This window comes from Typopeltis vanoorti, chromosome 20, assembly GCF_054136105.1.
Source record: "Typopeltis vanoorti isolate ZY-2024b chromosome 20, IOZ_Tvanoo_1.0, whole genome shotgun sequence".
In the NCBI taxonomy this organism is placed as follows: domain Eukaryota; kingdom Metazoa; phylum Arthropoda; class Arachnida; order Uropygi; family Thelyphonidae; genus Typopeltis; species Typopeltis vanoorti.
The window spans coordinates 17,786,524-17,800,707 of record NC_143568.1 but is presented as its reverse complement, the minus strand read 5'-3'; the positions used below and the strand labels follow the sequence as shown (position 1 = coordinate 17,800,707).

Genomic DNA, 14,184 nt, shown 5'->3' with positions numbered 1-14,184 from the left:
AGCTCAAGGGTTTCTTTGAGTGTGACATTAGTGAATAGGGAGGAGACGTCAAAACTGACCATTATGTCAGTGTGTAGGAGTGTGAGGTTTTCTATACTGGCTTTAAAGTGGGCCGAGTTTTTTTATGTGTGACGGTGTGTTGCCAGTGTAGTGTGTGAGCGTTTTGGCTAAATGTTTGGCTAATTTATATGTGGGGGAATCAATGCCATCCACTATGGGATGCAATGGCTCATTTTGTTTATGTATTTTTGGGAGTCCATATAATCGGGGGGGGGGGGGTCTAGAGTTATAAGGTTTAAGTTTGTTGGTGACTTCCACAGGCCAAGAAGTGACTTTCTTAAGGAGTCTGTGGATAGTTCTAATCTGAGAGCTAGTCGGATTATATTCAATGGGGAGGTAAGTAGTACGGTCTCGTACTAAAGAATTTAGCTTACCTTTGTAGTCTTTTTGATTGAGTACCACAGTGGCGCTTCCCTTATCAGCTTTGGTGATTATTATTATTTTTTTTTTGTTTTTCAATTCTTGTAGGGCTGTATATTCGTTTTTGGATAAGTTGGATTTTGGAGGTTTGGCTTTAGTGAGAACACCGACTACATCCAGTCTTACGTTGTTGGCGATATGGTTAGGCAGGTTGCGGTATGGCGATATCGCAACCTGCCTAACCATATCGCCAACAACGTAAGACTGGATGTAGTCGGTGTTCTCACTAAAGCCAAACCTCCAAAATCCAACTTATCCAAAAACGAATATACAGCCCTACAAGAATTGAAAAACAACAACAAAAAAAAAAAATAATCACCAAAGCTGATAAGGGAAGCGCCACTGTGGTACTCAATCAAAAAGACTACAAAGGTAAGCTAAATTCTTTAGTACGAGACCGTACTACTTACCTCCCCATTGAATATAATCCGACCAGCTCTCAGATTAGAACTATCCACAGACTCCTTAAGAAAGTCACTTCTTGGCCTGTGGAAGTCGCCAACAAACTTAAACCTTATAACTCTAGACCACCCCCCCCCCCCCGATTATATGGACTCCCAAAAATACATAAACAAAATGTGCCATTGCGTCCCATAGAGGATGGCATTGATTCCCCCACATATAAATTAGCCAAACATTTAGCCAAAACGCTCACACACTACACTGGCAACACACCGTCACACATAAAAAAACTCGGCCCACTTTAAAGCCAGTATAGAAAACCTCACACTCCTACACACTGACATAATGGTCAGTTTTGACGTCTCCTCCCTATTCACTAATGTCACACTCAAAGAAACCCTTGAGCTCATCCAAGCCAAGTTTCCTCCTGATATCTCAGCCCTATTTCAGTTCACAATGAACTCAGGCTATTTCGTTTGGCAAGGAAAGTTCTACAAACAGATAGGGGGGGACAGCCATGGGTTCACCACTTTCCCCACCCTTGGCCAATTTCTTTATGGAGACATTTGAAGAGAATACCTTAAACTCTGCCCCACAAAAACCTACTATTTGGCATCGTTATGTGGATGATTGTTTGCTATTTGGCCACATGGCTCAGACACACTCCACTCCTTCCTAACACACTTAAACAACCAACATCCCAGAGTCCAGTTCACCTTAGAAAAAGAAAAAAACAACACCCTCCCCTTCCTAGACACTTTAATCACCCGCCAGCTTGATGGATCTTTGGTTTTCTCTGTTTACAGAAAACCCACCCACACTTGCAGATACATTCACCAACAATCCCCCCTCACAACAATATGGGGTGATAAAAACACTATATAACAGGGCAAAATTATTCTGCTCAGATGACAAGGCCCTGACTATTGAACTAAACCACATCCTCAACACTTTCTTAGCCAATGGCTATAACCCCCAAAAAATCCAAAAAATACTAAAACCTGTAAACCACAACCCCCCTCCCCCCTCCACAATAAAGATTACACCAAGTCTATCACCATTCCCTACATCCAGGGCACCTCTGAAAAAATAACCAATATCCTCAAAAAATATGACCTTACTTCCTGTTACAGACCATATAAAAAGTTGGCATCCCTTATCCGCTCTACCAAAGACCAACCACTTCCCCTAGACCTACCTGGTGTATACCAGGTCCCTTGCAGCTGCAAATTGTCCTACTTTGGCCAAACAGGCAGAACAACAAATATCAGGATTTCAGAACACCAAGACTACATCCGGTTTCACCAGTACAGCCGCTCTGGGCTGGCAGACCATGCCTTAGATACTCACCATAAAATTCGTTGGATGAAAACAAAAATAATCCATCGCAGCAAGTTTAAATATGAAAGATTATTCAAAGAATCTTCAGCAGCTCTAAAAAACGTTCCTAACCTCAACAAATTTGGGTGCATGAAGCTGCCCCAAATTTGGGAGACTTTCATTATGAGCACTTCAGCCCAACTGCCAAGACTACCAAATTAGCCCGCAAGAGGGCACCATTAGGACTTTAGGAACAATATAAGTTTCTTACTTTCATCCTCATTTGCTTTGTGTTAGTTCCTGAGTGCACATACCATATCTTTATGTTCCTGAAGATGGCGATGTGACATTGCCGAAATATAGAAGTTATTCATTAAAGTTACCTTTAATTAATATACTTTATATGCGTTGTTAATTCCGTAAACTAATTACCAGTTCTGTCTAACCAACGTATAAGTCTTACTACTAGAAGTTATTGAAGATTATATCGAATGTTTATAGATCTAATTATCTGGATTCAGTAGGGATGAAGAAGTAGTCCAGAGGCAAGTGATAAAGATTGTAGCAGGTCTATGGAATGCTCCATATGAGAACATATTGAAATTCTTTGGACTTCAAAAACTAGATGATAGGTTCAAAAGAAGGAACATGATAGAAACGCATAAGTTTCAGTAGGGATGAAGAAGTAGTCTAGAGGTAAGTGATCAAGTTTGTGGCAGGTCTATGGAATGTTCCATATGAGAACAGATGAAGTTCCATGGACTTCAAAAACTAGATGATAGGTGCAAAAGAAGGAACATTATAGAAATGTATAAGTTATTAAAGAGTTTTTATAAGATTGATGCCAAAGACTATTTTCATTATATAGCAGGAAGGGAGAGAGAGAGCATGGGGATAACCCCAGGAAATTGTATAAGAGTGTGGGTAGGAGGGACAGATTTTTTTTTTTACTTCAAGGCTAGTGAATGAGGTGGAATGATTGACTGAGGTGATTGCAAGTACCTCATTGGTGAATAAATTCTAGGAGAGGTTTGATGGATATTGTGTGAACAATGGTTAGGGCAGGTCTACCATGATGAGGCACTGACTTATGGAGATGCCTGAGAAATAAAAGACATCATCCTATTGCTAGACTATTGCACAAAAGAAATATTAAAATTATTAGAAAGTTATCTTGGGAATAGCAGATAACTGACTTTCACAACGGTGAAATACTGCCACATTGCTTATTGGATTCTTTTATTCCCCCTCCCCCTTCCTTTCTTGTCTTAAATGTAGATGAGCTGACACTGTTTAAGAGAACCAAACCAGAAGTTCCATTTGATGATATAGCAGATAAAGCAATTTATTGGATGGCTGCTGGTGTTATGCATGAACCTGATAACAATGCATCAGGATGATGCTTGACTAGTTAGCAAATAATTCTGTTATTACTCTTCCTGATCATACCTGGAAGGATATCTGAGATGAACTGTCAAAGCCATTCATGGACTGAAGACTAGTACTCTGTGTATAGGTGTGGATGGATGAGTGTGGGAATATATGTTTGCAAGTTTTCACACCTACACTTCAATATTCTAATATTTAACTCTTTTCTATTGCATTCATAAAAGACATCATGAAGACAATAACTATGGATCAGAAGAAATTTCCACAAATCAAAATAACACTAACTTAAACACTAAAAATGACCCAGAAAAGACTGCATTTCAGTAGACAATGAAAGTAGTCTGAATCAGTGGCACACCCAGGGGGGGCAAGGCTCCTCCCCCAAAGATGAAGGAAAAAACACTAGAAAATTTACCAAAAATCTTTTCCTAATTAAAATTCATTTTTTATTTATGTTGTGTCTTGTCTTCTATTTAAACTATACTACTTATGAATTAGTGATCATTGCAGATGCTCAATCATAGGTCATATGCACTGCGTAGTATGTATTCTCACCCCCCCCCCCCCCCAAAGATTAAATCCTGAGTGCACTACTGGTCTGAATTACATTAGTAAGACAACAAGAAAAGCACAATTTATAAGACTATTACACTTTTTTATAAAATCTTTATCAAGTAGCTTTATTTTTATCCTCCTACATGTTTCACCAATTTGTTTCTATTGGCATCCTCAGGGAATACAAATCAGTAAGCACAAAATGAAGGTTACAGACTAGGTTATAACCGATGGTTCTAAATCATAAATAAAAATAAAGCTACTTGATAAAGATTTTATAAAAAAGTGTAATAGTCTTATGAATAATTATCAAGAAAAAATTCAACATAAAAGCACAATTTGTTGATTTGTAAGACAAATGAGTTCAGTCTACCATGGAGGAAATGTCTTTCATATTATCACACGTCACCAAAAAGAGTCCACATGTACCACTAGTCATCCATTTTGTAATTTAATAAATATTTAATTTTTTGCAGCAATATGAGGGTATTATTCAAGAAAAGATTCGTGGAATAACAGTAGAAATGTGGAGGAAGTGCTTGAATAGTGAAACAAGTATGGATTATTACTTTGCAGGTAAATCTTAACTGAATATTTCTAAAGTAAAAATTAAACTACTGTTTTTGTTTCTTTTATTATTATTTAATTATTTTAAAATTTAATTTTTGTAACCAAGTGAGAAAATTAAACTGCACACTATCTTTTAAGTTGTTATGGATGGATATCAGAAAGTTATTGATGGAAGTGAAAGATTGTGCTAGTAAGGTATGACAGCAATGAGTTGAGTTGAGATGCAGTGCAAATATAGTATATGATATATTAGCAGTGCTATGTGTAAAGAACAGAGTACAATCTCTGAACATGTGGGATGTATCTGAGAGCTGGATGGATGGATGGAACTGTGTGAATTTGATTGATTGCACTTGAATGGATTTGGACGAGTCAACTGGAAAAGTCACTGTTGTAAGAGAGAGAGAATAAAATAAATGAGACTGAAGTGATTGTTATGACAGGGAGAGATGAGTAGTGCGAGACCATTAGGAGGAGTAAGAGATGAGAATTAAAGAATGGGTATGCAAGATGAGTGGATTGGAAAGAGAGAGAGAGAGCATGGATAGTGGGTGTAGGGAATATGGATTGGAAGCAGTAGACATTGTATGAGGGTGATTTAGGATATGTGAGGATCACCGAATCTTGAGGGAACGAGATACATTTTGATAAAGGATAAAGATATGGTGAGTAACCATGGCTGAAAAGCAGCATCAGTAGGAGTGGCTATGGATACAAAAATGAGTTTTGTTCACAAATTCAGGAGTATTAAGAATAAGGGATAAGGATTAATCAGTTGGCAGTATCAAAATTTAATAAATTTGATACTGCCAACTGATTCTGATAGTTGAAAATCGTTGGATTAAGTGAAGCATGATTAAATGAACATGATGTACTGATATCAATAAAGATGTAAAGGTGTATGGTATTTTCTGTGAGGCACAAAGAGCAAGAGGGAGAGAAGAATATCTGTTGATAATTGAAGAGGATCTGTGTCTGCTGAAGATAGGTAAGGAAGAAATAGTAGCAATAATGATTTTTGAGGCAGTATGGTGTCAGGTGAAGGTATACAGGCGAGTTATTTAGTGCAATTCTATAAGTAGCCTGGAAATGCAAGTCAATTGGTTTTTCAGTAAAACAAACAAAAAAAAAAGGCATGATTATTATGGGTATATTAATTATGAAAACACATTATTATTATTTGAGCATCATAAGTCCTACGACTCATCACAGGATACCCATGCTAACTATTATTCATGCAATTCTTATTATACATCTCCTTAAACTCATTTGCTGACAGTACATTCACAAGTTTCTATGGCAATTCCTTATCCTCATTTAAACCACTCTATAAGCAAAAAATATAGTATTCACATCTTATGATGTGAATACTATATTTCATCCTGAGAATGTCGGGATGACTCTTGTTCTGTTCTCCTCCCTCCTGTGTACTGACATGTAACAGTACACGCTATCTCTTACAACCATGGCTTAAACCGATTCAGCATGTCTGCATTCACAACATACTTAGGCAATGCATTCCACTCGCTAACCATTCTGCATGCAAAGAACCTGCTCCTCCCTCATTTGCTAACACACTCCTTATACAGTTTCTAAGGATGTACTCTTTTTCTACCCCTCTCGTATTCTATAAACAATTTCTTTCATGTTAACCTGGTAACAACCTCTGACCAACTTACATGTTTCAGTCATATCCCCCCCCCCCCCATTCCAGATTGCATTGTCAAATCTGTCTATATGCTCCATATACTAAAGACTTATTACATCTTTGTGAATCTTTTGTGGACCCTTTCTGACATATTTTCATCATCATAAAAATCAGGAAATCAAATCTGTGTATAATAATCCACATGAGGCCTGATCAAGGTCTCATATACACTTTATTTCTGCATCATTTCCATTATCCGACATGACGAATTCACAACTTGTATAATGCGGCCCTTGAATTACAGTTGCTTGTCCACCACCATGCCTGATATCTCCTCTGCTTTCAAAGTTTTTCCACCAAGTGTATAATTTCAGACAGTCTGTTCAATTCCTCCTGTAAGGCCATAATATCTGCTTGACTCTGCGTTGTTTTCCCCAATATTGCATCATCTGTAAACAGTTGCATACCAGGTAAACCCATCCCAATATTATTAATATTTTATTTGAGCAACAGTAGTCCCAATACAGACCCCAGACTTTCCTCTTTCAGGATTACTGTATTCCCCCCCCCATATACAACTTTCTGATACTTTTTATTATTATTATTATGTGATACCTCCAGGGAGTCCAAAGACTCATCGAGAGAGAGAGAGAGTGTACTACCAACAGTATAGAACGATTGACCCCTTTCAACTACTAACCACGCTCAAACTTGCTTAACCTTTTGCATGAGCCATTTATAGCAGAAGCTCTACCAATCGATCAACCTGCAGAAAAGAAAACAATTTTGTATTTGCATGAACTATGGATATTATCTTCGAATGTATCCTTTTCTGTAATATTTGTGCGAAAGAGATATTGTAAAATGTTTCCAGCCCATTTTTTGTTGCGAGCTTTTCAACTAAAGGTTGGTTAATCAGTTCATGCATATAATTATGCATATGAACACATATAATAAACTCGATTCTGCTCCAGCATAACCATAAACAACAAGAGGGAGTATATTCTTGGTGAAGCAGAAACCTTTTCGAGTTCTTTTAATAATTCATTACAGAATAATTCTAAAGCTGTCTATGATATAACTGTGTACCTAGGGAAGTTCGAAAGCATTTGGTTTTGAAATTATCATTGAAAGAAATGGACTAGACAAAGTGCAGATGAACTTAGACATTTTTTACTAATATTACTGTTAGATATTTGGCTTATTTATTTCTATTTATCCCTTCCCCAACAAAATACCTAAAAATTATTCACATGAATTTAATTTTCAACTCAAAGCTTCGAAAAATTTCCGTAACATGCTGAGTTTTTAAAAATTTAAGAATTATAAGAATGTTAACACAAGAATGGCTTAAAAGCAGTAATTTATTCTATCTTCAGATTATTATTGCCTCCATGGAGTCAAGAGACTCATCATGGGAGGTCCTTCCTAGGGAACACAAAGTCTGTCACACCACTCCCTGAACCCATTGACCCTTCCCGCTCCCACCACTCCATCAGGCAATGCATTCAACAGTTCAACCACCTTCCATGCAAAGAAACCACTCCTCATCCTCTTGTTCACAGCTTCCTTTCGTAACTCCCAGGGACGCCCCCCTGTCATTTCTCACAGAAAGTCATCATCCAATCTCACTAGTCTGTTATTATTATTATTATTATTATTATGTGACACCTCCAGGGAGTCCAAAGACTCATCAAGGGAGGGCACCTACTCTACAACTCTGTCTCCACCACTCAATTCACTAACTACAACAAACTGCACTACTATCATCATCTACAATGTGATCTATGTCTCACCACTAGTATTTTCAGACAATCACAACCATCCATGCCCACGGCAGGATTAGAACCTGCAGCCTTTTAGCTAGAGAGTGGATATGCTAACCACTCAGCCAACCAGGCCAGCATCCAAATCCATCCTTTTCAGTTTATTTAGCAGCTTGTTATGTGGCAGTCTATCAAAAGATTTTGCAAAATTGAAGTATATACCACGGTATTTGCACCACCCTTGTGCATGATGTTTGTCACCTTGTTATAATACGTAAGTAAGTTGGTAAAACATGATCTCCTTTTAATAAACCCATGCTATCACAGAGAATACTGCTGCTATCAACCCATTTCTGTATCCTACTTCTCACCAATCTCTCTAGTATCTTCACTGCAACTCTAGATATACAGATTGACCTATAATTTGAAGCTACAGCCTTATCACTGCCTTTATGCAGTGGAACAATTTTACCTTCTTTCTACTCCCTTGGATCCTTTGCTGTTGTAAGACACTTATTAAACAGGCATGCCAATGCTACTGCCAATTCCCTGGGACATTCCCTTAAGATGCATGGTGCTATGTAAGCAAATCTTTCACCTTATTGACATGAAGTTTATTTATTACTTGCTCATATCCTCTTGTTCACCACAGTTAAGCCATCCTCTACAGTTTGAGATTTCACCCTGCTGAGGATGAACCACCTTTATAAATTGTTCACCGAGTACCTCAACTATGCCATAGTTACTATTCCAATATCTTCATCCATGAACATCATCTTACCACAATCATTCTTCCTTCCCACATATTTGAAAAACTCTCTAGGATTTTTCTTGGCCTGATTTTGCTAATTTTTGCTCATACTGCTGTTTTTTGCGGGTCACCTTTCTGGCCAATTATTTATATGCTTCATACAGTCGACTGCTACTATTATTGATCTTATTCTGCCTCCACAGTATCTTCCTCTTCCAAATCTCATGCTTAATCCCTCCATTCAATCATTTGACATCTACTTTATTCAGTATTTCACTCTTTAGAATATATTCACACATTGATGTTGGCTGAGTGGTTAGCATTTCCGCTCTCCAGCCAAAAGGCTGTTGTTTTGAATCCCGCTGTGGACATGGATGTTTGTGATGGTCTGTGAAAATACTAATGGTGATGGTCGGTGATAGATGGCATTGGTGTAGATGATGAAGGTAGTTGCGGTTGGTGGAGTGGTGGAGATGGAAAGTTGTCGAGTAGGTGCCCTCCCTTGATGCGTCTTTGGACTCCCTGGAGGTGTTACGTAATGATAATAATAATTGATGTTGGTAAATTTGATCAATTCTCATGTAGCATTTATCTCCCTTCCATTTAACACCTCATTCCATGCTATAGCTTCAACCATCTCCTAAGCTTTCATAATGACCAGCCATGTAATTCCAAGTATATCCTTTTGTCACAGACGTTTTCATATGGTTAGCTGCAATCCTGCTGATCACTTCATGATCAATCTCATTAACTGGAGGGAAGTGCAAAATGCCACTCACAATCAATCCTCTGATGAACTGTTCAGATCCAAAACTCTCAATCCTTGTGTTCCCTACTTTACATGCTGCCAGAGCAAAAGCCCTGTTGGTGAATAAGTTTAAGAAGTATGATAATCCTTTCCTTTAGTTTTACATAGTGATCAGTAATCATTTTGATAAATTATGGTGACTACAACCATGTGAATAATTACTTTAATTTCCCAATGTTTCAATGGACACATATATTATTACTTTATTCACATAATTGATACACAGTCAAAACAAGATATCATTTAAACAACAATTTGACTGTGGTGATACAGAGCAATTATTCAGATTCTGCCCAAGAATCTAAGAATAGTCTGTCAAGTATTGTCGTAAAATATGGACTGTTCTAAGTAATGCTGTTTTTTGTAGATCATATGGAGTCATTTCGATGATGTTTAATTGCTGTAATAGTTGGATAGCTTCTTTGAAATTGCACCAAGTGCATCGATAATTATTGGGATAACTTTGGTATGTTTAAGCCACAGTCAGCCACTTTCGATTGCCAGATCTCGATATTTAGTAATTTTTTTCAGTTCTTTTTTGTTAATGTTGTTAGCAGACACCCTGGCAGTGACAGACTAACCAGGGTGTCTGCTAGCCTGATGGTAAGTGGGCCCCCCTTAAACATTAGACAATATGTTAAAAAGTTAATGAACTTTTAGTAGCTTAAAAATATAATAGAAGTCCCAATATTATTACTCTATGAAACTAAAATTTATGTTGTATTACTATTTTAATAAAAAAATTTAATAAAATCGGTTTTCAAGAATACTTTCTATTTAAGTATATAATAAATAACTCTGAAAAAAAAATTCTGATGCGGGTTACATGAGGCCGCCGCATATATTATATAGACTTGGATCTTTATTATTGCGACTGTGCAACGAAGCTTAGCTGGGAATCCCAGCCTGGGATCGTGACGTGCAGCCGGAGTCAACTTTGTATCGAGCTCTTGTATATATATTGCAAAAACAGCAAATAGTTTTCATTGCATCGGCCTCAGTTTGAGTGTGCTTCGTCAGCTCTTCACCTTGTGCTTGCTGTGTTTTATGTGTTTTATAAAAGGTATGTATTTAATTAATATTTTTTATTTACTATGGCTCTATGCCCTTTAATTTAATTATAATGTATTTTCTTTCATTGTATAAAATTAGTATAAAAATACTAGGTAGTAAATATATTTAAGCTGCAGTCTCAAATAATAATCTATATGCACAATGCAAGTTCAATAAATAATGATACCTTTTATTTACTCTATAGTTAAAATTGTTGTTAATAATAGATGCATCTATAAGCATACTTCTATTGATGTGTTCTTGCGGTGTAATTGTAATTGTAGATGTTTGTTTTTCCCAACATGGATTATTTTTAATTAAGTTTTAATTTCAGGAATATTACCCCTACCAGCATGGAAAAGAAAAAGCAGAAATCTGGATCACTGAAATGCAAAGAGCGACAAGAAGCAGAAAGGCAGGAATCAGCCAAGCGATGCCAGTCTATTATGGATTTTATAATACCACAACCACCATCCACATCAATGTATAGTTCTGCAATAAATAATCAAGAAGCAAGAAACAATACTGATGATGATAATGCAGTGACTTGTGAGTTACAAGAACAGGAAAGAGCTACTTCGAATGTAGAGACAAATACAATAGCATCCTTTACTCACCAACCCAGGCCCAGTACTTCTTCTGGTATCTTTACTACCTGTAGTTGCAACATCTGAACACATAGCTTCAACTAGTTACAGGGAATCAGATATACATCCAGGCAAAAATGACTTGGTTTCTAAAGCACATCCTATAAATGAACCTACACAAGAAAGTGAAAGATCAACTACCAGAATCTTCCAATATCCATCACAAGCAAATCTGAAACAGTTTTTTGCTGAACATCCATTTCAGCCACTTGATGATCTGCCATTTGATGCTTATTTGTATGAGAGGAAAATTATGAATGACTCAGTTCCAAGAAAATGGCTAACAAAGACAATAGGTGCTTATATTGTTCATACTGCTTGGTCTTTGAGTCTCCCAACACTTGTAATCCATCACCCTTTGTATGTGGCTTTAGTGACTACAGGTGTATTAGCCAGAGCTTGGCTTTACATGAATCGAAAACAACAACACGTGTCAGAAATGTTCAGCAATTTAACAGTGTGGTTAATGATGGCACCTTAGATAATATTTTTGCATCTTCACAAACTAAAAAGAAAGAAGAAGTGTTGAAGCAGAGGAGTATTGTCATGAGGATTATAGACATCATAAAGATGTTAGGCAAGCAAGCAATTCCTTTTCGAGGTCACAGAAATGAATCGGCCTACATTCTGGATAATGAGGTTCTGAATCATAGCAATTTTTTAGTGCAGCTGATGGCCAAATACGATCCCATTATAGCAGCTCAGGTTCTGCAGTAAAAAACAAGTCTACACAAGAATCAAACGATCAGAACAATAAGGAAAGGCTCAAAGTAAAGGCCATGGTGGACTTATTACATACCTGAGTAAAACAACTATTAACATGTTAATCCAAATTATGGAGAATACGATAAAAGAAAGAATTAGTCATGAAGTTTCTCAAGCAAAATATTATTCTATTCAAGTTGATTCAATACAAGAAAATTCATCCATCAATTAAATCATTGAATTTGGTGATAACCGAAACAACAAAATGTTGCATGCCTGCAGTTTCTTTTTTCAATTTGCTCCAGAATTTAGCAATTTTTGTGAAAACATCATATACGAGAATGGCTGTATGGATAGAAGTTGTTGGAAAACATCTAGGACAAGAAAAAATGAAATGGTTAAAGCTAATTAGTGAGACAAGATGGTCAAGAAAATCCAATGCAGCAAGAACTATATTTGGACGTTTTGATGATGCCGCTGTCAGTACTTTTTAAATCTATTGACATGCTTAGCACCTCTGTAGAACAATTGGAAGAACGACGGTACGTTGCCCTTTGATCAGAAAAGGCCTAAGTTCGATTCTCGTCATGATGGGAGGAATCTTTATACGGACTTTTTCAATCGTAGGTGAGTTAGCCGATCTCATACGGAGGTAGCAGGGTTTTTTCCTCCCAGAAACTCGGGTTTTTCATCCTGCACACAGACAAATCAGCCCTTCAGAACACATGCAATTTACAGACAAAAAAATACTAGCTGTGGTGGTAGTGGTTGTGGGCAGTAGATGGCATTGTTGTAGGTGATTGGTAGTAGTAGAGTTCTGTGTAGTAGTGGAGACGGAGAGTTGTACAGTAGGTGTCCTCCCACGATGAGTCTTTGGACTCCTTGGAGGTATCACTAATAATAATAATAATAAATAATAATAATAATAATAATAATAATGCTTATCAGTGATACAAGATTCAGACAAGTTTGATTCAAAAACAAAACAAGAGGCAAATGTTTTACTTCAAAGTCTTCTAAAGTTTGAAACAATATTGACAGCATTTACTTACTTTCATATATTTGATACTACAGTCTTGTTGTTATCCAGTTATTTACAGACAAGTGGTTCAGATATGTTTATTGCATGGAGTTGAATAGATTCAGCTACAACAAACTTGAAGGAACAGACAAGAACATTTGATAATGTTCACAGCAAGGCATTGGAATTTGCGAATAAATGTAATGGCAAGATTTCACAGTTGGATGTAGATGAAAATCAAACATCGGAAATTGACTCTTTGGAAACAGCATTGTCAGTTAAGGAGAGGAAGAAGAAATGAATGGCAGATGAGCTTATAGATGATGATGGTTAAATGTGTTTAACCACCTTACGGCCATTATGGATCAAATACACATCCTCATACACTTCGTATCCATCATATATTTCAATGTAACATCAATGGTATTACAATTTTAATATGCACTTTGCATCCATGATAACTTTGATATCTATAGACATCTTGACCGGTAGCGTGGTTAACCTAATAATGAACCGCATTGTCCAGTGACTAAATTCACTCTTTGTGCAACACAAAAAGTTTATAAAGATTTATCCTGCTTGGACCCAGCAAAGTTTAAAACTATTACAGAGAAGGGCCTTGAAGATAAAGCATTAGAAGGTATTATTAAGCTGTCTCCACAAATCAGCAAAGATCAAGTAATATTGGAATTGTTTTCTTTTAACTTTGATATATTAAAGCTATTGCTTAATGATGGAGAATATGGATTCCAGTTGCAACAAGTAAAATTTGTAGCACTTGCCCATCATGTGTACTAAAAATTCTGGCATCCAACAGACTTCATGATAAAGGCATATGATAACTTTATAAAGTCATCTGCACACTATCAGTTACTCAAGTCCAATGTGAGAAGACATTTTCATAGCTAAAGATCATAAAGACAAGGCTAAGAAATTCATTGTCTGCGAATGACAATGAATTTCTTAGAATTATTAAACAACTTGGAATCATACGTACATGTCGCTATCCATTGCAAAGGAATTGTTAGATGAATTGTGCAGAAGCAGTTATTGACAGATTTGCACAATC

General features: G+C 36.8%; 1 protein-coding gene across 2 annotated transcripts in view; it reads left to right on the top strand.

The window, feature by feature from the left end:
* Positions 1–14,184, top strand: part of LOC150095258 (uncharacterized) — a 512,519-nt gene that overhangs the window by 85,848 nt on the left and 412,487 nt on the right. For both annotated transcript variants that reach the window (XM_090410467.1, XM_090410466.1), the window contains exon 6: positions 4,623–4,722. In XM_090410467.1, the coding sequence (XP_090266593.1) occupies positions 4,623–4,722 (100 nt within the window). The remainder of the gene's footprint in view (positions 1–4,622; positions 4,723–14,184) is intronic.